Source organism: Falco rusticolus, chromosome Z (genome assembly GCF_015220075.1).
Source record: "Falco rusticolus isolate bFalRus1 chromosome Z, bFalRus1.pri, whole genome shotgun sequence".
NCBI lineage: Eukaryota > Metazoa > Chordata > Aves > Falconiformes > Falconidae > Falco > Falco rusticolus.
This window is the reverse complement of record NC_051210.1, coordinates 65,137,323-65,162,960: the sequence shown is the minus strand read 5'-3', so window position 1 is coordinate 65,162,960 and position 25,638 is coordinate 65,137,323. Positions and strand designations below refer to the sequence as shown.

The 25,638-nt window shown below is 41.1% G+C and overlaps 1 protein-coding gene across 1 annotated transcript in view; it reads right to left on the bottom strand.

Moving 5' to 3' along the window:
• ANKRD55 (ankyrin repeat domain 55) overlaps positions 1 to 25,638 on the bottom strand; it is a 50,702-nt gene that overhangs the window by 3,444 nt on the left and 21,620 nt on the right. Inside the window, exons 7-10 of the mRNA XM_037374320.1 lie at positions 16,861 to 17,045; positions 14,996 to 15,163; positions 12,707 to 13,365; positions 7,118 to 7,219 (exon numbers count right to left, since the gene is read on the bottom strand). Of these exons, the coding sequence (XP_037230217.1) occupies positions 7,118 to 7,219; positions 12,707 to 13,365; positions 14,996 to 15,163; positions 16,861 to 17,045 (1,114 nt within the window). The remainder of the gene's footprint in view (positions 1 to 7,117; positions 7,220 to 12,706; positions 13,366 to 14,995; positions 15,164 to 16,860; positions 17,046 to 25,638) is intronic.

The following is a 25,638-nucleotide window of genomic DNA, read 5'->3' as shown; positions in this document are numbered from 1 at the left end:
GCCTGAGTCAGACATACACTGAAGAAATTCAGGCAGAAACCCTGCAGCTTCTGTGCCTTGGCAAAGCAGAAGCACATCAGTCATGTCACGGAAGCCCTTCTGTGTCTGTAGATTCACTATTACATAATTAGTAAGTCAGAAATTTGCCCTGTTGAAAAAAATGTTACCTCTAACGTCTGCAGTGGGCACTGAAAAAACTTTGCAACTATGGGGTTTTTTTACTGTATACATTGCACAAAAGAGGCTAAAGTTTTTGCCATATTCCCCCGTACCATATGCCATATACTCACTTTATCTTTCATTATTTATTTATCAGGAGCATTAAATCTCTTAAGACTCACCAGGTATCTATTTGGGGCAAAGCAGAATCTTTATGGAGAGGATTTAAAAAATCGGTAATTTTTCTTTTCATGTAAATTTCAGTATAATTCAAATTGTGATGGCCTGAGCAGCCAGGGTTTACTACATCTGCCTCCCTTTTGGCAATGCAGTGTAATTCGTGGGTCACATTCAAGATCACTCATGTTCAGATGTTCAGGAAATTGCTTAGTTCTGCTTTCCATAAAAAAAATTATACCATTAATACTTTATTTTGTGTTGAACTTGTGTGAATCAGGCAGGGCTAAATACAATAAATGAGCCCATCTGTTTTCTGGCACATGACAAAATGCTCTGAGTTTATTGACATTTTGGTGTGTAAACAAATGCATATTGAGAGTCTCACTTGTTTCCCTTTCTGGAGCATAGGCATGTGTTCATGCATTCAAAGATCACACCGCTGTAAGGTAACTTGAGAACACTTTACATATTAGACAAGGCCTTAGCGATGGGTTTAAGTAGGGCAACAGCAGCCATAGTTTAACTTCACCGCCATGACTGGGTAGCTATCACAAACCCATGCTCATGGACCTGAAAGTTCTGGTGGACAGCAAGGTGCCCATGAGCCAGCAGTGTGCCCTTGTGGCCAAGGCGGCCAGTGAGATCCTGGGGGGCATTAGGAGGAACGTGGCCAGCAGGTCGAGGGAGGTGGTTGTCCCCCTTGGCTCTGACCCGGTGAGGCTGCATCTGGAGTGCTGTGTCCAGTTGTGGGCTTCCAGTTCAACAGAGGCAGAGGGTCCAGTAGCGGGCTACAAAGATGATGAGGGGATTGGATCATCTCCCTTCTGAGGAAAGGCTGAGAGAGCTGGGCCTTTTTAGCCTGGAGAAGACTGAGGGTATCTTATCAATGCATACAAATACCTTAAGGGTGGGTGTCAGGAGGACAGGGCCAGGCTCTTTTCAGCCATGCCAAGTGACAGGACAAGTTTGTGGCAACAGCCACAAACTGCAACACAGGAATTTCCATCTGAATAGGAGAAAAAAATCCTTTACTTTGAGAGTGACAGAGCACTGGAACAGGCTGCCCAGACAGGCTGTGGAATCTCCTTCTCTGGAGACGTTGAAACCTGCCTGGACACAGTTCTGTGCAACCTGCTCCAGGTGAACCTGCTTTAGCAGGGAGTTGGACTAGATGATCTCCAGAGGTCCCTTCCAACACCAATCATTCTGTCATTCAAAGAAGTAAAAAACAGCACCCAAACATCAGTGCTTTCCACCTAGTCCTACATACTGTACTCAGTTTCAGATATTTCATAAGGATTTTGGGACTGGTACATGTATGGTTGAAATAATACACATAATGAAATAATACATATAATGACTGGTATTAGTGTATGTATTGAAACACACAAGCCTGGACCCAGCACTGGGGTCTGTGAGAGACAGAACTCTAAAGGCTGGCTGCCATACATTCAGAAGCTATGTACAGCAAAAGCACCAGTAATTGTTCACATTCAGAGGGCAGAGTCAGCTACAGAAGACCTAGTGATACAATAAGAGCTACTAATTCAGGGAGCCTTTTCCACTCAGTAGTAACTTTCAAGTGGCTGCTATTACAAACTGCAGAGGCAAGAATAAGGCTGTCAGTGAGGCATTGCCCAAGGAGTACGTACTCCAGCAGAAGGGATGGCTCTTAGATTCTCTTCCTTTTGCAAGCATTGGATATAGTGGCCCTCTGCAGAGAGGAGAGTGCTTTGTGGAATCCTTTGCTGTTAACTTGGGAAAGAAGGAATTTCAAAACATGATGAATAACAGCAAAAACAACCACTGATCCACAGAAAATACTGTGAAATGACCTGCAGCCGTAGATAATTCCCACCCCCTCCAGCAAGTAATAACCTCACTATGGCTTCAGACCTTTTAAGCCACATGAAGAAGTGAGAGCAGTGGAGAGTTCTCTAGTAGTATTTGCTTGGGAAATTATTCTAGCACTGTGTGTGCAGTGTGTGATAGCTGTAAGCCTGTTTTCCAGGGCTCACTGGGAGAGTTGTGTGATGAGATAGAAAGGGTGTGCTAGGGGTAGAGCAACAGCATGCAGAATAACAGAGATGCCAGGCTGTGCTGAGGCTACAAAAGAAGCCATGTGAGGGACCTCTCTGGCACTGGAAATATCTGGAGGGTGGGAGTTTATAAACCATGGTTTAAAGTCACTCAAGTACTCTTTTCCTAGGCTACTGTTCCATTCCTATTATCCTCTTTCTAATCTGTATTTTTAAATATTTTTGCTTAGAGATTAAAGCATCTCTTCCTTTTTTTCATTGCCCTTCCTTTTTTGGGAAATTCTTCTTCTTTCTGTTAACCTCTGAGTAGTTTCAGTTCTCTTTCTAATTTATGCTTATTTTATTGTTCTAGCACCCTGGTTGCCTTCCCCCCCGGCTGCCCCGCACTGGCTTTGTGGCATGTTTTTAACACACATTTTGTGTAACAAAATTATTACACACAAATCTTTATATTCAAACTGTCGAGGAAGACATTTGCCTGGATAAAGGCTGTGTCCAGAACAGCAGTATTTTTAGGGCTGGATAGAGGATGAGTGAAATCTTTGCTCTGAATCAGTTACTTGGAAAGCTCTAGGGTCAAATTTGTATTAACAGAAGAAATGTGATCTGTTTAGCAAATAACTTCAGTTTTCTGTTCTTGGCTTGAAGCAAGAACAGAAAAATTCAAGCAGTAAAGGCACCTGGATAAATGTGCTGTGTTAGTTAATTAAACCATGACTATTAACTGTGATAATTGTATCTTATTTGTAAAACACAGGTTTTGGAATTAGACTAGAACGAAAACCCTGGCTGTTTGTCTCAATTACTGCAAAAACATCAGTGATGATGAAATCATTTTTTACGATTTTGCTTACAACTATGTTTATAAGACACTGAGAACATTAGTAGAAAGCTTAAAAACAGAAGACTTGGAGCTGGGGTTTTGAAAGCACTTTTCTTTCCTCTGAGAGCAGAGGAGACCACCTCAGTATTGCACATATCTCTGCTTTTCTTCTTCCTCTCTTCTTCCACTTAGCAGCAGTGCTGGATTCTGTATTCCCCCTACCTAACCTGATGTTCCCTATAAAGCTACCTCAGCTGTTTCGTTTTTAGTGATATTGTTATAGCTGCAGAATTGCTTCTGAAACTGAGATCATAAGAGGCAATTAATCTTAAATTTAGCTCTGAAATGTGAATGCTTTAGGACCTGGCTGACCTGCAGGATGACATATAGTAAGCTGCAAATCCTCATCCAAAATACACTGGGGGATTTGCACTTAGTGGAGCACAAGAATGTGAGGGCAGGACACTGCTGGGAGTAGGGCTAGTGTTTGGATGTGAAGAACATTTCCCAGCCACTGGCTGAATCCTGCCTGGACACTCACTAAGTCTTGAAATTCTGCTGGGGCTGTGGGAGCAGGGTGAGACTTTCCCTGCTCTTTGGGACCTTGCTTGTTACTGCTTTGGGAATGAGGAGCTGGCTGAAAGTGCAGAGGAAAAAAAGGCTGCTGCTTTCTCCAGCCTGTTCTTTTAGCTCCTATGTTATAGAAACTACCCAAACCAGTTGCTGTTAGAATGAGTGACACCCATCCTCATGTGAAATCTAGTCTATGTGCTGTGCTTAAGAGAGAGAGATAGGACATCTCTTCACCTATCTAACATTTAGAAAATTACAAAGTTTTTGGAAACCTGATGATTTTGTTCTAATCCTCTTCCCCCTAATTTTTGCTAGCAAAAGGACACAAAAATCAGTGTCATGGTATTTTTCGTGCTGTCTGCAGAAAAGTCATTCCTTATCCTGGCTTTCATCTCACATATCCAACCTTTCTCTGCCAGGCAGTCATTAGGGTGTAGTCATCCATCTCTTTACAACTTGTAAGTCACCATGTTATATCATGTCTTGCCCCCTGTGAAAAGCTGCTGGATCCTACAAGCATATGCAATCAAGAGTGAAACAGAGTGTGAAAAATCCTATGTCTATGAGAATTCCAGTCACCACTGCTCTGGGAAAGAAGTGTAGAACCAAACTCTCCTCTGTATTGATGTGCATTGCTTTTACTAGGCCAACTCTTTGGAACTCATTGGAGTAAACAGGTTGTGATCCATAGCACAGTCCAGCTGGAGGTGGGCCAGTCAGTAGTGTAATACCCCAGGAACTGGTAGAGGGCTAGTACTATTTAATGTCTTCATTAGTGACTTGGATGATGGGGCACAGTGCACCTTCTGCAAGTCTGCAAATTACATGAAACTGGGGCAGATGACTGATAGAGCAGATGGGTGTGTTGCCATTCAGAGAGACCTTGACAGGCTGGAGAAATGGACAGACGAGACTCTCACAAAGGGAAATGTAAAGTCCTGCACCTGGGGAGGAATAACTGCTTGCACCAATACATGCTGAGGATCAAACAGCTGAAAAGGAGCTTCTCAGAAAGGGACCTGGGACCCACCGACAGGCAGCAAGCTGAGCATGAGCCAGCAATGTGCCCATATAGCAAAGAGAGCCAACATCACCTGGGGCTGCATTAGGAAGAGCATTGCCAGTAGATTGTGGGAGGTGATCCTTCCCCTCTACTCACTACTGGTGAGACACATATGGAATACTGTGTCCAGTATTGGGGCCTCTAGTAAAAGAGAGACATGGTCATACTGGATAGGATTTAAGGGATTGGAGTGTCCAAACTTAAAGGGGAGGGTAAAAGAGCTGGGACTGTTCAGCCTTGAGAAGGCAACTCAGGGGATCTTGTTAATATGTATTGGGGGGAGTAATGAAGGAGTCAGACTTTTCTCCGTGGTGTCCTATGAAGGAAAAAAAGAGTCAATGGGCACAAATAGGATGAGGAAAAAGCCTGAGGTACTTAATGCTTTCTTTGCCTCAGTCTTTAATTGTAAGACCAGTTGTTTTCTGGTTACGCAGTCCCCTGAGCTGGAAGACAGAGACAGGGAGCAGAGTGAAAACCGCATAATCCAAGGGAAAATAGTCACCTATGTGCTATACCACTTAGACACACATGAATCTATGGAGCTGGATGGGATCCATCCAAGGGTACTGAGGGAGCTGGCAGAAGAGCTCGCCAAGCCACTTTCCATCATTTATTAGCAGTTCTGGCCAACCAGGAGACTAGAGGTCAGCCAGTGTGATGCCCACCTACAAGAAGGGCAGGAAGGAGGATCTGGGGAACTACAGGCCTGTCAGCCTGACCTCGGTGCTGGGGAAGGTCATGGAGCAGATCATCCTGAGTGCCATCACGTGGCATGTGTGGGACAGCCAGGGGATCAGGCCCAGCCAGCACGCGTTTAAGAAGGGTAGGCCCTGCTGGACCAGCCTCATCTCCTTCTATGACAAGGTGACCCCCCTAGGGGATGAGAGAAAAGCTGTGGATGTTGTGTACCTGGACCTTCGTAAAGCCTTTGACATTGTCTCCCACAGCATTCTCCCGGAGAAACGCTGCTCATGGCCTGGATGGGTGTGCTCTGTGCTGGGTGAACAGCTGGCTGGACGGCTGAGCCCAAAGAGTGGTGGTGAGTGGAGTTAAATTGAGTTGGCAGCCAGTAACACGTGGTGTTCCCCAGGGCTCAGTATGGGGCCAGTTTTGTTTCATATCTTTATTGATGATGTGGATGAAGGGATTGAGTGCATCCTCAGTAAGTTTGCAGACAACACCAAGACGGGGGGAGTGTTGATCTGCTGGAGGGCAGGAGGATCTGCAGAGGGGTCTGGGCAGGCAGGACTGACTGGCTGAGACCAGCTGGGTCACAACAACCCCTTGCAATGTTACAGGCCTGGGGAAAAGTGGCTGGAAAGCCGCTTGGTGGTAAAGAACCTGGGGATGCTGGCTGGTGGCTAGCTGAATGTGAGCCAGCAGTGTGCCCAGGTGGCCGAGAAGGCCAGCAGCATCCTGGCTTGTATCCAAAACAGCATGGCCAGCAGGACTAAGGAATTGATTGTCCCACTGTACTCACTGGGGTGAGGCCACACCTCGAATACTGTGTTCAGTTTTGAGCCCCTCACTACAAGAGGGACGTTGAGGTGCTGAAGTGTGTCCAAAGGGCAGCAAAGCTGGTGAAGGGCCTAGAGAACAAGTCCTGTGAGGAGCAGCTGAGGGTACTGGAGCTGTTTAGCCTGGAGAAAATTAGTTTCAGAGGAGACCTCATCACTCTCTATAGCTACCCGACAGGATGTTGTAGACAGGTGGAGGTAGTCTCTTCCCCCAGATAACAAGTGATAGGACAAGAGAGAATGGCCTCAAGTTGCACCAGGGGAGGTTTAGATTGGGTATTAGGAAAAAATGATTCACCAAAAGGGTGGTCAAGTATTGGTATAGGCTGCCCAGGAAGTGGTTGAGTTATCTATCTGGAGATATTTAAAAGACGTGTAGATGTAGCACCTGGGGACATGGTTTAGTGGTGGACTTGGTAGTGTTAGGTTAATGGTTGGACTTCCATCTCAAAGGTCTTTTCCAACCTAAATGATTCTATGGTTCTATGAAAGGGTTGTTAGACACTGGAACAGTTGCCCAGAGAAGTTGTATAATCCCCATCCTTAGAGACATTTAAAAACTAATTGGATATGATCCTGAGGAATCTTCTGTAGGTGACCCCTCTATGGGCAGGGGGATTATACTAGACAATCTCCAAAGGAGCATTCCAACATCAGCCTTTCTATGATGTTGTGAAAAAGGAACATGAAACCTCCCTCAAGCCCTCAGATGCAGTGGTGGTGGCACAGTTTGATCCTGTAACTGAGACTTGCCTGTACTTACTTTTGTGAACACAGTGGTTGGGTATGGGAGCTAGGCTGTTCCGTACAGGAGTAAGGTTTTTTGTTTTGGGTTGGTCTATGGGCATCTGTTGAAATTTTTTACCTGTGAAAGACAAAGATAATCTGTTACCATAAGAAAATAATTGTAAATAATACAGTGCACTGTAGATCTCTGGCTTCTAGAAAAAAAGGAAAACATAGCAATTCTCAGAAATAAGTAATAACAACAGACTGACTATTGCTTTGTTCTCTTCATGTTCACTAAGAAGAGTGATTGATTTAATATAGCTTTCACATGTACCCTTATCACTTCCTCTCATATAATATAGTAACTGGTCTTAAAACAGGCACAGTCCAGTAACCAGGTCCATGTAAGAATATTTGGACAATAAATTTACAGAAAGATTCAACCAGATGGATTTGATTTCAGAATCAAAGCTTTAGTTTACAAGCTTTTCTAATAGGGTCTCAGCCCTTCTAAGTACTAGAACACAAACGGAGTTCAACTGCTGGCTGGAAAATGAGACTGGCAGAAGTCTATCAGGCAGAAAAGACGAGCTTTGAGAGTGTTTTGCTGCAGAGAAAACATAGCAGAACTGATATAAACTGATACTGATTCTTACTAAACTCTGTTCATGGCAATTTCGTTATTACCAAGAAGAATAGATACTGGAAAATGGCAGATTAATTGACTAACTGTGGCATTCCACTGGCTAAGATTAAAGTTAACTTTGGTCTAGTACTATTATAAAGATGGTATGTTCGAAGATGTAATGCAATTCACTACATAAATGACACACCAGAAATTATTAAAAAAGTAGAAACTCAAGCACAAAATCAACATTTTACTCAGATACTTTGCCTGAGTTGATCTTATTCTGTGATGTTTGAGTCCCTCAGATTTTCCTTTTTTGTTATTTGCAGCTCTGAGATGAGCCTTGTAAGGAGTCTTGAGTGGTCTTGCACTGTGGCATTGCAACATAGGTCATTGCAGAGCAGGCACAGGCTCTGTTGGCCCACAGAGACGAGGGGACACTCAGGCTGGATGTAGCAGGACATCTTAAGCAATAGGAAGAAACGGAATAGTATAAATTGCCTTTGTGGCTTTGTAGTTGGTACTTGAAAACACCGATGTTTTGCTGGGCTGTGCAAGATAAAGCTATAGGAAAACAGTTGTACGAAGTTTCCTAGAGGTGCACTGAAGCAGTTGTCAAGACTGCTGTGACTATGTTACTGACTAAATGGATTCTGTGTGAAAGGAGCCGAAGAGGTGTTTATCAGACAAACCCTCATGTTATAGTGCACCCTTCAGCTCAGTGTGGAGCAAGATTCTGGTCCAAAGACCACGGCAGTTGGTAGACAATGGACAAATTTACTGGATCCTGTGGGTAAAGCTGATGTGTATTGGGCTAAAGCAAGAAGAACATCTTATGCGTGAGTTGTGTCTAATAGAAATGGACTTTGGTTTCCTTTTCCCATATTTTACTCTTCATTTAGTCTTGAACACTTCTCCAGTGTGATCAAAGAGTGAGTGCAAAAGGTCGTGCATTTCTTCATAGATATTGCATCCACTGTGCAGAAAAAAAATAACTATTCCAAAATAGCAGAGTATCAAGCTTGCTGCTCCCAATAGTGCAATTTGAGTTACATTGGTTTCACTGATGCTTATACTGAGAACTAATGGCTTATTATGTATGTACCATTATGGCCATGATGATGGGAGATATGTTTTTCTATCAAGAGATATGTTTATTTTGTAAAGGGGAGTATCTGGTAGCAAAAACAACAGTACAAACATTTGTAAGACTGATATGAATGCTTTGGAAAAGAACCCTTGTCTAAAAGTTCTGGCATTGAGTGGAAGTATTTATTCTTCTGCTCTTCCTTTTTACCCGCACCATATAATATCAAAGAAGAAAAGTTTTTCTTTCTTAAAGATACTAACTTTGTCATCCTCAAGAGCATTTTTATGGTGGCATTTGTTTTTGAAAAGTGGAAAGAAGGCATTTTCATTATTGTAAAATGCAAGACTGTTCTGCATTTGTTTACTGACATTTTTTACAAGTTGTTCTTTGATTTTCCTTTGCATTTATGTAGGTGAACCACCACATTGTGGTGTGTTTTGTGGAAAGGTTGTAAATGTTATAATGAATGTCTGATGTAAATCAGTCCTTCAGTTTCAGAAAGAAACAGCCACACTGATCAGCTTTGCTCTGCTTTTTCCTGGCCAAGAAGTGCTTCATATTGGACTATACCATACTGCTAATGCCAACATAAGCTTAATAATATTTTCTACATTACTTGTTTAAGAAAATAGAAGGTACTGGGTTGCTGTAATAAAATCTTTAATAAAATACCACCTTAGACTTGGAATGATAGTAATCTAGAAGATGAGTGGGTCATAGGAGGAGGTTCCAGCTGATTAGAGGTTGCTAAGAGCTGCCTTATCTTTGAGACAGGCTTCCTTCTACCCAAACACTTGGATTTTCTCTGTTTACAAAATTTTCCCTGTGGAAAGTAGATGGCAGTACATTTTGCAAAAAGGAATGATTGCAAAGCTCATAAATACAAAATGCTTCAGATTGTGGATGCCAGCTCAGCACTGTGGCTGGCAAGCACTCTTACAATATTGACAGTAGTTTTTGGTATAGTTCTTTCTTCTCCCCAGTGGAGGGCAAGACAAAGTAGTTATTGTGTGAGAAACCAGTGGCATGATAGTAAAGTAAGTCTCACTGCTACCCACAGCAACCTCTCCACTTTCTGTAGGTGCTAAGGCTCAGCTAGTAAATTGACTCATCTTTCATTTCCAGAAGCACAGAAAACAGAACAAAAAACCTCCAAGAAAATCCCCACTTATATGCCAGCTGCCTTAGTAGCAGTAGGCACAAAAATTAGCTCTGACTTTAATAAAAGGCATGGTCATGCAAGACAATCAATACTGTGTGTCGGCTGAGAAAAAATTTTTTAAATTGAGCTCCACTGGATTATTGATACCTATAATCCTGCCCTGGGTATTCGGTGATTAGGAAATTATATGTAGCCCGCACAGTCATGACTTGAGAAATGAAGTATTAACACTTCAGTGCTCTTCAAAGACCAGATGTTGTTTCCCTCAGCTAGGCCTCCTACAGGAAAAAAAACCCTGAAATATCTTTCTTCAGAGACAGCTGCCTGCACGGCACTGCTGGCTGGGCTGGAGCCAGGCTTACTTTGCTTCTGATCCCTTTAAGTCCTGCAGGCACAGTGCACTGGAGACGTGGAAACCCTGGAGTCAAAGCGTAAACACCGTTCTAATTCACAGCAAGTCAGGTGGCTTTAATTACAGGGACAGACAGATTTAAACCACACATATAGGCATGAAGAGGGATAAGCAGATCTTTTTAGCGTGAAGAAATGTGAGACAGTATCTGGGTTGTGCAGTGTATTCCTGTCAGACACTCTCTGCCTCCTTACAAGCTTTTAATTCACATACTTCAGTGGAATCCCTTTTTGCTAGCTGCAGGAATCTTTTTATTGTTGGAGAGACTTGTTAAAGGGAGCTGGTACACAGAGAACTGGACTTAAAGCAGACTCAGGCTTTTTTTTCTTTGAGGGAGATAATAAATGGTCAGAGATAAACTTACTTAGTCTTCCTTTGGACATGTAAAGACAGCTCCCACTGTAACAATTGAATTTCCCATAATTGATGTGATTTTGCTCTCATTCTGCTTGTAGACTGCTGGTGCTATAGTGAGCTCTTGTGCAGATCATGGAGCACTGAATAGATGCACAGGGTCCATCCTGATTCAGCTAGTTGCAGCTTTTTGTCATAGGATGTTCATAGAAAACCACCTGTCCTTCTGTCCAGAGCAAACAAGGATTTAATGGTACAGTATTCTACAGTCTTAAGAAAAATCTGTAATCACATTTTAAATAACACGGTAGTTACTTCTACATCAAATGTATTAATAGTCTAGCTAATTCCCCTAAGAAATGTTTCTCCATAGTTGTTCTCAGGTTTGGTTTATCCAGTTTGAGTTCATTTCTCCTACTACTGTACAGCAACATGAATGATCTCAAATATCTCAGCCTCACTACCTTATTATATTTAGGTTGTAAAGAAGCCCTGCAAGTTTCCTTCTCTTCCACATGTGAGCACAATCTTGCAGAGTTTGTTATAGAAAGTGTTGTGCAGGAGCAATCTTTGCTAGCTGTGTGGAGTATGGGGTTTGTATGGTCGAGTGAATAGCTGAAGAGTGCATAGTAAATAAGTAGTGACAACTATAGGCGAGTCTATCAAGCTTTCAGAAACATGGCGTGATATTCAGGAAGCAGAACTTTTTGAATAGCTCCTTTTTTACCCTGAAAAACTGTTTCCAGCCTTTATTTGCACAATGTAGGATGACCTGTCATTCTGAAATTGCCATCTTTACCTTTACTATTAGAGATGTGAACAAAGATTTGCTATTTTATAGATCCCTTTGCTTAGAAGTCAGTACAGCTTGCACTATCATGCAAGCTCAGACAATGACCTGACCTAACAGAGTTCTTCTCAGGCAGGGTTTCTGTTCACTTCTCTTTCCACAGAAGGATAACAACTCATGTTTGTTGGGGTGAGGGTAGATTAACTTACTGTGTAATGTTTACTCCATGTAATGGTGTCCTGGTAAGTTTGGGGATTGCTTTTGCTTGCTTCATTTTCAGTTGGATATTGCAGTGGTTGAAAGGCATGCTAGATGTGTTTAATTTTGGCATGGGACTAATCCCAAAGGAGATGAACTTGGAGACACTGATATAGTGAAGTAAACTCCAGCATGCAGATTAGCCAGCCAGATTCATTTAAACATGGATGTGAGTCAGAGTACTAGATCCCATATCCTGCCAAACCCTGGTTTCAAGTTTACTTCAGAATTCTGATGCTCTGCTTCATTATTTTTGCACTGTAGTTTCCAAACCGCAGCATAAAAGCATTTACTCCATCTCTGTAAATTTAGCAACCTGTATTTAGCTGTGGAGAAACCATAAGAACAGCACATTAGACCAAAGAGCTGGCACTCAGGGTGAGAAAAGTGGGAAGGGGTCACAATACAGCCTGGAATCAGAGTATGTCTGTAAAGGGAAAGTGGCACCTTGTAGAGCTGTCCAGCATGGCACACATGGATTTACCTGGTTGGATCTGGAAGCAGCTCTCAGCACAGTTAGAGGTTTGAGTGCGGTACTGTCCCCTTGCACATCTAGTTCCAGGACTAAATGCAGACAGAAGGCAGTAGGCATGGCAGCGGGTGTTAATGTGCAATTCATAAAACTTACATAATCTGGATGCACTTACCTCAATCAGATACCTTACATGCTTCCTAACTACCTGCATTTTTGCTTGCTCATCAGAGCTATCTCAGTCTTTCATTTCCCACACCTAAGCACATTGCTTCAGCTGTCAGCTGATGCCCAGTCCATGTGCTAGTTGTGATTGCTACTACATACAGGGAGAAGAAATTGAAAAAGATATTAAAGAAATAGTAATGTCATGGGTCAGATTTACTACTTTTTCTGACTCAGCTTGCCACATCAGTAAAGATTACAGGAGTTGGAAGATAGAGAAGAAAGAAATTACCTGATTGAGAACTGGGAAGTGAGGGAAGGCGGGGAGGGCACAAAAGCACATGGTGAGATCTGTCAGAGTTGAAGCCATTTATCAGTTTGTCTGAAGGAGTCCTAGTACAGACTTTGTAGGAGAGTAAGTGATTAGAGTCTGTGTTCCAGGGATCATCCAACAACGCCTGGCAGCTGCTTCTGTGGTCCAGCAAGTTGTGTTCACTCCTACTCTTTTGAGACTTGTGTGCAAAATGGTGGGTGCTGGTGCTGGAGGAGAAGCTTGACATTGTGCTCTGCGAAGCAGTTAGGAAGGCATTGCCTGCAGTAATTGGAGGGAGGCTCTGGGTTCTGATGGGCAGAAGTTGACGCTCTGGTTGCTCCTTTTCTGGTATGAAGTACTTTGTGTCTTTGCTCTTTCTTTTAAAGTCACTGGTGGTTACACGCTCATCTGGAATGTCTTTGCAGTTTGTGTCCATAACGCAATCAAAAGTGGTGATAATGTCATCTACTTCTGAGGTCTCTTCTCTAGCATATCGGTCACTGCTCCTCTCCTTTTGATTGATTTTCTGATCATCTTTCTTCTTTTTGCAAGAGAAGATATGGTTCAGCATACTGAACCTTCCTTCCTTCTTTAGGAGTCTGTTGTTCTGGGAGGGAAACTGATGAACTGGCTCAGATCTACTGGAAGTAGAAATCAAAATATGATGGCATTATTGCCAAATAATGAAAAAACACTGCCTGTGTTAGCCCATGAAATGGGGTATATACTGTTCAGATACATTTGCAGGGGTGATTCAAGGAGGCAGAAAATTAGGACTCCAAATTTGTAATTAACAAAGACTGAAAGTGATACCGTGTTACTTCAGTCTTTCTTACGGGGTTCATTGCCTTACACTCATCTTAATGTAAGCTCAGTGCAGCTATCAGGAAAAAAAAAAAAAGCAACTTTTTCTGGCTTCAGTGTCTACCAGCTGCAGAATCATTATTCTTATTGGCGGGGCAAGAGCCAATAATAACAAGAAGAACATGTGAGATCTTTACAACCAAGTGGTCTTTGTATTATGTCTTATTTGGAAAATGGTCAACAGCATTTCCAACAGCACAGTCATTGCTAATGGTGTAACAAAGACATTAGTTCATCATTCCTTCCATCCCCTTCCCTTTCCCTTTCCCTTTCCCTTTCCCTTACCACTTACCCCTTAACCCTGCCCCCTCCCTCCCCCTCTCCCTCCTCCTCCCCCTCCCCCTCCCCCTCTCCCTCTCCCTCTCCCTCTCCCTCTCCCTCTCCCTCTCCCTCTCCCTCTCCCTCTCCCTCTCCCTCTCCCTCTCCCTCTCCCTCTCCCTCTCCCTCTCCCTCTCCTTCTCCCTCTCCCTCTCCCTCCCCTTTCCCCTTTCCCTTTTGCCTTGCCTGTACTTAAGAGGCCTGGCACAGTTTCAGATTTAGCAAGTTATCTACCTGCAGTGGTGTTGCTGTTGTGAATTTTAGATGAGATTTTGACTAATCAGTATTTCAGACCTACTCTGACAGACAGAGTGCAGGAGGAGGAGAAGTAACGTTACCCATGTCTCACAATTTGTAACACAGGAAATAATACTAGCTGCTGACTGGAAAGGAGGGGAAAGCACAAAGAAATGTTTTTGTAAATGCATGCATATTTACCAAAGTTAAAGAACTGAAATGAATTAAATGACAGTTGCTGAAACATGAGAAATATAAGCAGAGAGAAAGATCATAAGCAATGGTAAAAGAATTACACTTTTTAACAGAACAAAACCTCAGAATGAGAAGAGGCAGTCAAGGTAGAGAGCTAAAGAAGTCTGGGCCAACACTCCCAAACACTTACCCTGAGGATGAAAGCTTGACATTATTTTATTATCTATGTGGCAAAGCTGCTTTTGTGTTCAGTCTGTCCCTCTGTCTGATTACATGAACATGCAGCTAGTGCATAGAGATTTCAAAAAAGTGGAAGGCATAGAAATTGTTCTGTAAGATAAATTTCCTGCACAAAGGTGACTGAGCAAAAGCTATCATCTTGGAAAAAGCTATCATCTGAATATCTTGGTTCAGAGCCTAGTCAGAGTCTGATTGGCAGACTAGCACTGTGATCGCAGTGATGAGTTTTGAGTAGATGTCTAATTCTAACATTGCTATTTTGGTGGAAAACTTGAACATTCGTATTGCATATGAATCAAGGAGATATCACCCAGGGCTCAAACCCTTCAGTTGCATACAAAAAGCAATACATTTATTTTCTAGTCAGTGGCAACAATGTGAACAATGTGAGCAAGATGTGAACTTTTGCTTTACCTGCTCTCCTGAGACAGCAGCTTGATGCATGCTGTGTGCCCACAGTACATTGCATATGTCAGAGGAGTGTTTTCATTGATGTCTCGAGGGCTGCTCTCTATCCCCAGCTCTAGCAGTGTCTGCACACAGTCAGCTTTCCCTGCTGCTGCAGCCCAGTGCAAAGGTGTCCTGTAGAAAAGGAGGAGTGTCATTAAAAGAGATGAACAAATTTACTATCAAAACTATTAATGACATAATAAGGTGTGTTCCTATGCTACTCATGCAGATTTATGACATCCATTTTAAGGAATTCTCCAGCAACTCATCCCACATGAGGTAGCTGCCAGTGGTGGTAATATTGGCATTGACTGGCATCTATCCATGTGCATCTATTTAGCTGTAGAGAAAGTAGATGTGAGGCTGCAAAATGCCTATACATGCTATATAATAGCATTTCTACTGCTGCCGAGTTGCAGAATGGGAGGACTGCCAAAGTTTGCAGAGCAGAATTTGAAAAAAATCTTTGTAGTGTCCACTGCATAGGTGCAGCCTCTTCTCATCTTTACACCAAACACAATTAGTTGGCTCAGGGCTTTCCATTAATAGAAGAAGCCTCTTCCAGATGAATGAGAATGACTAGACACATCTACCAGACTGTTATTGCCCCTATGTCAGTTTCTGTGTTCTTTGATGGACACAGACAGGAGCAGATATAATTGTCTTGAATCTGTGTGGAAGACTCAGACGGGTTTTCTGCTTGGCAGAAGATTTGCGTCTTGTGTTTGGGAACTTTTGTCCAGTTTCCAAATTGTAATATTTTGTTCTTGTGAAAAATCTGAAGGCACAGAAAATACCGTAAGAAAACTGTGCAAGAATAAAAAAATAAAATTTACTTTTCTCTGCTTGTTTCTTTGCAGTCCCAATGATTTCAGATAGGTGCAGTCAGAAACACAATAGAATGGAAATTGACTGTGTGTTTATAGTGAACAGCTTTTTTCCTCTCTTGGAGTATAATACCTTCTATGGAAGTATCTGAGAATGTGTAATAGGAGGCCACTTCTTAATGAGCTTTTAAGTATAGTTTAACTCCTCCCTTCACCCTTCTTTCCACAGAAACACAGCCTTCTCAGCTGCATTTTCCTGATGTTTAGAAACTTCTCCAGAATCCTATTCATTTTATTTCTGTTCCATTTTATTGCACTTTTCATGAAGAATGCTATTATTTTAAGTACCTGAGGGCCTAAGCTAAGAAAACCTTGGCTTTTGCTTCACTAAGCGGGGTAATCAATGTGAACAGTCAGTTGGTTCTGTTCACATTAAATAAATTTATGAGCACAGTTCCAAGGGAGGTAGGTATGGGGTGAAAAAGAGGAAAAAAAAGTTGATTCCTTTGCACTTATGTTGTAGGGATTTAATCCTGGAAGGAATCAAATGCCTTGTCAGAATGGAAGGTGGAAGTTCCCTGGTCCTATAGGAATACTGTGTTCGCATCTTAAATGCAACAAGGGAGCGTTGCCATTTCTTAAACACAAATAGCAGGATCCCACCTTGAAGTTGTAGTATCCTGTTCTATTGTTTTGAAAAGAATGTTCACTTTTGATTGAAAGAAGTGGTGACAAAGTTCTTTCACACATACTCTTTTATCATTTCCTATCAGAAACACAGAGTTAAATAACATTCCTAATAGTCAGTTACTATAGTAGATACGATACATATGAGCTAGACTACTTTGCAGTGTTTCTGAGCAAGCATGGTTCTCTGTAAGTGCAGGTCATTGACTGTGCCATGGCCAGTGAAACAGGAAACATGATTATAGAAGAAACAGAGGTAGTCTCAGGTTAATAGAAAGGAAACGGCAATTTCAGTTTCAGAGTTTCCATGGTTACCTGTCGTCCACATCAAGGGCTTGCAGGTTGCACTCTGGGACTTTAGCCAGCTCACTGATAATATCACTGTAGCCTGCAGCAGCAGCAATGTGCATACATGTTTTGCCATTCTCATCATCATAGTTTATTATTGATGGTCCCTGGTAGTGGTCCAAAATGATGGAACACAGAATCTTGTTGCCACTCTGGAAGTTCAGAGAAGACAAGCTTTTTACAACGGAGCTCTCACCAGACTGTATTTTCTCTGCTAGAGAAGGCTAAATACAACAATGGTATTTTATTTTGTGTATAGCAGACTCCCCAGGTATGAAAGCCAGAAGCTTCCAATCTCCTGCTGGGAACTGGGTTTGCTTTATGAATTTCCTAGAACACTATTGACACTGGAAAAATAATAAATAACGTATGACTGCAAATACCTCCAAAAGTTACAGGGTGTAAATTACTCAACAGCTTCCTCAGAAATAACTTCGGGTTTTTTGCTGTTTTGCTAAGCCAGAATCCAGAAAGATACAAACCTATATTTTCTCATAGAAATTTAAGGTTGGAAAGGATCTCAAAAGACCACTTCTGTAAGCTTGTCCAAGTACACCTAGAAAAGCCATGTCAAATATTTGCTTGAGTGGTTCTTGAAAACTTTCTTAGCTAGTTTGCTCCAGTGCTTCAGTGTCTTAATAGAAAGTTGACATTGTTCTCTAACCTGCAAATGGAACTGAACATTTTTACCCTAACCTGGTGGAGAGAAAAATAATTCATGATTTCTTTATAACAACATAGAAACACAAGGCCGAAAATGTGTTTCTAGATCATTAATTTCAATGCCTGCAATCACTTGCAGCTATGTTCCATCATCACTTGCAGCTATATTACATCAGCCCTTTTAAAGTAAATTTACTGGTCCTTTAAAAGCAATTTTTTTGTGTGCCCCTATTACTCTGAAAAGAAGGTAGCTCAAGAATTTGTTTGCTTTAATCATCAGTATCTCTCATTTCTATTCATACTCATGCCTGATTTATGTCCCTCTGTTTCTGTGCCAGCATTATTATTTAGATTAAATACTTCTTTCCTCTAACTAGTATTTATTCTTCAGATGTATTTGTAGACAACCGTCATGTCCCTTCTGAGCTGTTCCCTTGCTGCTCTAGTCAACCAAGGTCTTTTAAGTCTTCCTTGTAAAATATGCTTTCTATTTCTCTCATCAACTTACTAACCCTTCTCCTTTTGCATTTTAAGTGTGTATCCATGGAGAGGGATGATTAAAATTGTACCTAGTCATACACAGACATTTTTGCCAGGTCTTTGTACAGTGACTCTTCCCTGTTTGTGTTAGAAACTCTTCTGGTGTGTCACGGAACAGCATTTGCCTTATTCACAGCTGTGTCCCATTAGAAGCTCCTAGTCGTTTTGGAATAACCTTTTACACCCTGGTACTTCTTTTACATAGTTATTTCCAAACATAGAATTTCTAGTTTCTGGCAGGACCTTCTGCTATTAGCACCCAAGTGCATGACTTAAACTTTTTACCCTATTCAATTTTGTCCCATTTGTATTACTCTAGACTTGAAGATGATCTAGCTTTCCCTGTATGATATCCCTATTCTTTTCTGTTAATGTCTTCCAGTTTTTTGTAATTGGTAGATTTCATAAAAAAGCCCCTGTATTTTGTGCCAAGCTCTCATCAAAATACTAAGCAAGATTGATTTCAGGCCTTGTCCATGAATGTAATTTCCTACCACCCTCTATTCAACATTTAATTATTATTCTTCACTTCTTGATTTTGAGATACAACTTCTTCTGCTCCTCCATACTTCTGCCTAGTTTGTAAGATGTCTACTTATTCTAAATATATCTTTTAAAGATGGATAGTCATCTGTTATATCTCAAGCCTCTTCTCACACTTTTTGTCTCTGCTCTTGAGATAGAAATTCCTGCTACATTTTGCACCATTGACAGGATACATTCCAGGTCCCTGGAACCTGCTGATCCCAGAGCTTCTCAGTCCAGCTAGGAATTCCCTTAATTTACTAAAATGTGTCACTCTGAAATTAGGAATTTTGTTTGGTATGTACTTTGTTTACTCGCCTGTTTAATTTAGAATCTACTTATGATCATGCCATCCAAGCTCATTTTCTATGACCAGGCATTTGATAATGTCCTCATTAACCATGTTACTAATTGTAACTAAATGTAAACTAAATTGTTAATAATTTATAGTTGTCTGAATGACAACTATATGAAATGAGAAAAGAATGTTGATCTTCAGGAATACTGAGGTACTATGAATAATTGTTTTTATTCTCCAGTCCCTATGCCAAATGTCAATGTTCTCCACACTAGCATAATTCTCAGTTACATTTTTGGTCACTGGTGTCAGAGAGATCTCTAGTCACATTCAGGGCTAACTGAATCTAGAAGTCTATTATATACTTCTAGTACTACTACCATGAACATCTATTATCATCCTTCTCCAAGTTAGTTTTGATTAAAAAAAAAATAATATGCAGTATCTTACTATTTCTGTATTCATGTTCTATAGTGTCATGACTGTTCCTCTAATTTTCTACTGTCTTGCTAAGTCCAAATTTCACATCCTGCACTTACAGTTTCCATCCCTCAGGGTTCTTACACAGCTCTTAGAATTTGCATAAGAAATTTCCCAGTGTTCCTACTGGCACTTCATACATTTACAGACTGTTCTCTCTCCCACCTGTCTTCCATTTTTTAGACTAAACAAACCATTTCAGCCTCTCTTCAAGAGTCAAGTTGTTCAACCCATTTATCATACTTGGTGCATGCTTTTGGTCTGTCTCCAGTTTGTCTACATCTTTCTTCAACCATGACACCCCAAATGACTTAATTATCCAGCTGAGACTTCTCTCCTGATATTGAAAACCACATTGCTACTTCCTATAGCCCACATGTATCACACTTCTGTTAGTATGTCCCAGAATGATGTTTGTTTGGTTTGTGTCAACACCATAATTTAAACTACTACTCACTTTGTAATCCACTAGTCTACTACTCTTCATTTCATGTAAACAGCTCTAATATTTCACAGTTCTGTAGACAGTACTATTTGACTAATTTCAATTAATTCCTATAATTTATCAAAATAATTTTGAATTTCATCCTGACCCATGAAGTCCTTCGTGTCCCTCAGTTTGGTTCTAGCTGTGGGTTGTAAATGTGTTTTATATTTTGTCACCTCATTATGGAACAAATAAAAACATCATGATAAATCTCTGGTTGGACTCTCTGTGAGATGTCCACCTCGAAAGATTATTTGAACTATACTGAATGTGGCCGATAAGAGAATATATATGATGTATGATGTATGCCCCTGGATTGATTTTGATTGCATTACTCCTTATTCTTCTCCACTGGGACATCCTGTCTTTGGACTGAATTCTGGGTCCATTATAGCAGGTTGCGCTTATACAAATTGTGCTATTGATGTAATTAAATGTGATTAAAATTGCATGTACTGCTCAAACCAGAAACAGACAAAGATTTGGACTTCTTATGATCACTCTATTCACCATCTGCTTAACAAGCTTTCTGTTCTGTGTGATGAACATTATCTTGTTGGCACTTCTGTATTTCTGTGGTTTACTACATGGTATTAAACTGATTAATTCACATTCAAACGTACTGTATCCAATAGCTTCTTACCTGAGGAAACAATAATTGCTTTGAAGATGGCAATGAAGTTTCTGTGCTGTTTTAACAATTCAATCAAATTGCTAATTACATTTTCCAAATAATCAAAAGATATTTCCTAATATTTTGAACCTAATGCTGAAAGAGATCTCTGGCCAACTGCTTTATGGCTTTCCAGATCTCTCTTCTTAGGAATGCCTTCTTATCTTTACATTCATCTTGGCTTTTCAAAGTTGCATACAAACTTCTAAAACACACTGCCCTTATTTCAGACTGATAGCTCTGAGCTGAGGTCACCGAAAATGTAGTCTTCCTGTGGTAAATTTACCATGAATCACAGTACTATTGTTAGACTAGGATGTGCAGTGGTATATTTACCATAGGAAAATTACATGGTTTTGTAACCTTACTGTATGTATTGCTACATTTTGTTTTCCCATTTTGCATGCACATTTTTTTCAGCAACTTTCTGGGATTATTAGTTATTTTTGCTATGTGTTTCTGTATAATTCTGCAGGGCTTCCCTCAGTTTTCTTTACACTTCCGTCCCATCTCACACCTTTATCTGCTTCCATCCATTATTCATTTTCCTCAGTGAACTTTTCTTTCTTAATCACTCACCTAAATTAAACTTACTAAATGAAGAAGAAATGTCCTGAAGCCTCAATCCAGGAGCCCCTGCAAGGTAAACTCTCCTTGTGCTTTATGCAATTTTTTGTCTGAATTTGTGTCATCTCCAGACAGCAGCAACCAACAAATTCACTAACAGGGTCATTAGCTCTCACTTTCACTCGATTACAGCTCCGTTTTCTTCATGTTGGTTAATAAAAAGTCCAACTTTTTATAGTTTACATCTCTCAGTGCTTTCAAAATAAGAAAACAGCTCTTCAGGAAGTATCCACTGAATCGAGTACCATGAGTAGAATCCTGCAAGTTGGGGACATTTTTCTGGTTTTGACACTTTTTTCACCTACCTCAGCTCAGTTTATCCTCATTGTTACAACAGCCATTGTTGTATACTTCAGCCCTTTGTATGTCCAACTGATACGCAGAATGATAATTTTACTTAGGAGGTTTATTGCCACTTAGGTAATATTCTACCATAACATTGCATTTTAGTCTGCCAGGTCTTCGTTGTACATAGTACAATGTTTTCCTTGTTCACTGCACTGTATAGAGGGTTACTTTTTTCCCCTGATCAGAATACTCTAGGGAACTAGATATTTCAATGCCAAAGAGAAGAACCATGTGAAGGGGGTATGCTAATCTGGCTTGTGGCTACCAGTAACGTAGAGGTGGGAGGGGGAGAGAGACAAGCCGCTAACTATTTTCAGGATACCCTAGTATTTTTCTTCCAAGTGAATGCCTCTAGAGATTATGTGGTCATCTTGTATTAGTTCTCTTATATTTTCTGTCTCTTTGTATTAGTATGCAGTTTAAAGCCTTCCTATATCTATAGATAGCTTTGCTGGATGGAAATTCCACACTAGCAGCTCTTGGTGTTGCTTCTTATCATTAGCGTTGCACTTTAGGGATGTCTGTGCTTTTTCTTCTACATTCCCTTCTCTTTCAATTCCACACCTGTGAATCCAAAGCTTTGACTTCATCTTTGATGTCCTTCCGCTCTGACCCTGAATGACTTGACATTTTAACCATTATTTCACTCCTTTCTGCAGCAGCAAGCAAATACTATTCCCATTGCACTACTCTGGGAGGTAACTTACCTTTATAAAGAAGCACTACAAATTACTGTAGGTTAAATAAAATTTGCACCAATACTTATGTCTTCCTCCTGGAAAACATCTTTGTGCATCATTGGGTGCTGTTTGAAGTTTTATGTTACAGAATGCTGACTTGTCTCCCAACCCTTTTATCTTTCCTCTTATCCTTCACAGACAGACACACATTGCATGTTTTAATATGAAATTGACTGTAATACCAACAGGGCCATTGAAAAAAACCAAAAAAAGCAAATGATCTTTTTCTCCTTTGCTGAAATATAGAAACATGAGCCATTTCAAGTATTTGTTGAGCAACCCATAGCTCAGCTCCAGTTGAGGTAATTACATTTCTAATAACAATGTGATGTTATTAATTATTAATTAATTATTAAAACCATCTTTCCTTTCAAAGCATAGTTATTAAGTAATAATTAATTAATTATTAATAAACATATTTCCTTTCAAAGTCACCTTTTTTTCCTTTTTTATTCTGAAATTCATTATTTAATGAAAGCAAAAGCCGTTCCACAGACTTTTCACACATGGGTCTGTTGGTTGAGGCTTGAAAAATCTTGGTCTTTCACTCAAGGCTTTGCTGGCAGAAGCCCTGCCTTCAGTTACAGCTATACTGGCAAAAACAATCAGTTCCTCCAGTACAATTCTTTCCCTTACGGGATTCATTTCACTGAAGAGCAATCTTCCTCATGTTCATGTTCAGAGCACAAGGGCAGTCTATTATGTCTTTACCTTTACTGTAACACGAGTTCAGAATTTCATCCTAGAATCAGAGCAAGACAAACATAATGTTGCATTAACAGTGAGGATATGTCTGGTTGGAAATAAGGCTGTGTCAAAACAATGCATCCCTGTCTTGTAGGTGCAGTGTCTACATGGAGAACGCCAAGCTCAAGAGCAGAGACATAATGTGGCTCCTTCTAGTTTGCAGCAAACATAGTGCAGACAGGAATGTCCGTGAAGTTGGCAGCTTGGGTTGCTGGAGAGTTTTGCACGCATGGGACCTTTCTCCCAGTGTTAAGGACTTCCAGCATCCTCCCTCTGAACCCCAGGCTAAGGAAAGCTGAGGAATGGAAGCATGTCCACTCTGCCTCCACTGCTGCCATGCTGCGACTGCCAGATAGCTGTGTTGGCAGTGGAGAACCAGTGCAAAAATTCAGAGCACCCTGTGGTTTCTCTGCCCTCAGGGGACAGAGACAACTGGGCCCTGCGCTAAGGAAAGGAACAATCTGTAATACCATCTTCAGCTGTCCTTCTGCCAGGGAAACTTTGCCAGAAGTGGCCTGGATGCAACCCAGGCACTTCACAGGGTGTGTTTCTGATGGCAAACCAATATAAATTAACAACAACTCTACTGACGCCGCTGTAGTTACATTGGTGAGACTCAGCCAGCTCAGAGAGAAGATCATTTGTCTTCTTCTAACCCTAGCGCTTCAGCCTCAGACACCTACTGAGACAGTGTCTCTTGCAGACTCAAGAGTGACCCAGCTTGGCTTGACTTTGTGGTACTCTGGGAAAGAGAATGTGTTGTTGTTGTTGTACAGGATACTTTGTCCTGTGGTCCTCAAAGCACTGTTGCCTCTGGTACATCTAGGGGACATAGTGTTTTAAAAATATTTATCCCCTCAGCATCTTTAGTGGCTGTTGGAAAAAGCTACTAAATGACAAAGGCAGTCATGGAGGCATAGCTTTATGGCTATCATATGTCCATGTCTCTTTTACCCTGTCTTTGCTCAAACAAAAAACTGCATGAAGTACTGGCCAAGTCTCTCTGAGAATTTGGTTTCACTTGGAGTCTTCTATAATAAGTGTGCGTGATTTACTGTGTAAATGACTATGCTTATGACTAAAATTACTTGGCAGCTTTCGCCTGCTAGTATGTTGTTGCGAGGACCAATTTCTCTAGATGAGCTGTTTACGTGCTTTGAAAAAGAGGTCATCAGTAGAATAAGGATTTATTCCTTACTACTAGCAGAGAAATGGAAACATTTTTCTTCCAGTGCCTTTTTGTGAGGCATGGGACATTTATAGATATGCAAAAAGTGTGGTGCATGTACATTACTCATATTCTGGCATCCACTTGCGGAATTATGCATAGACTGTGTGCCGGGAAGAGGTCTGGCAATTATCCTGTACTTACCTACAGATTTTGCCTGAGACAAATTCCTACTAAGCTCAGTGGGAGTTCTGCAATTGATTTCCTTGGAAATTTGATTGGCATGCATAATTTTACATTGTCAGTGGCATGTTCATACTTGAAGGACTTACTGTTTAACAGTCAGTTATTTCAGGTAAAGGCGTTATTTCAGGCGAAGGAAAACTAGCAGTTTTTCTGATGATCTGGTTGTACTGGTGAGTTTGTATATCAGTACTGCTGTACCATGTACAAGTCACAAAAGGGGCTTTGGCTTATGAACTGACATAAATGAAAGTGTAGAAATAGGTTACAGTTATACAAAAAACTAAGTAGCACTAGGGAACATCCCTGAGCATCGGAAGTTGGTTGTCTGTACCACAAAATTTTTCAGATCATCCTTGACATTGTTTTGGCTTGGGTCAAATAACACTTTGCCCACCAGTTCCTGGACATAGTTCAGGAGCTAGCATGGGCCACAGACTATTCCCAGTAAGTGGTCTTCATATGACCATCCTGTTTTAGAGCATAAAGGGAGTTTAGCAGTAGGGACACAGGCTGTCCTGTGATAGTTGGCTAGTGCCAGAGCCAAGACTCAAGCACATTTAGTTTACTATTGCAGACTTCGTCACAAATGTTTAGTGTACTTTTTGGAAAAAGCTTCTGATGGTATCGGAGCAAGTTTATTTCCTACTCAAAACTATTTGCAAACTCTTTTCCTCCTTGTTTTGCAACTTGACAGCTCACTCTGTAGAGCCCTGCTGCTATGCAGAGGGTCCAGCCTCCATGAGCAACAGCTGTACCTCTGCTGGAATGACAATATTTACACAAGAAACAGATTTCTTAAGGGTATGCTCAAAATATGCAGATGAAATCTGTTTTTCATTTGTTTGCCTGACAGGCAAAATTGTCTTTAAAGTTTAGTAACATGAAAAAAAGAAATCACTACTTTTTAGCTGTCTCTAGAAAACTGCATAGAACAAGGAAAAATGAGGTACAATTTCGCAGTGAAACAAGTCTGCCTGAAACCAACCAGACTGCAAACAATGCTAGCAAATGCACCTTTTCTGGCCTAATGCAACAACAAACATGTCTGCCATGGAGAAACACCAAGTTTTCAGAAGCCTTTGGAAGTCTCTCTGAGTTCTTCCACCACAGGCAACCCACAGTAAAAAAAAAAAAATGGTGCTAGGCAGAGAGAAGGAGCGCAGTGATCTCTCAGGAGAAACCCTGGCCCTGAGCCACTGCTGC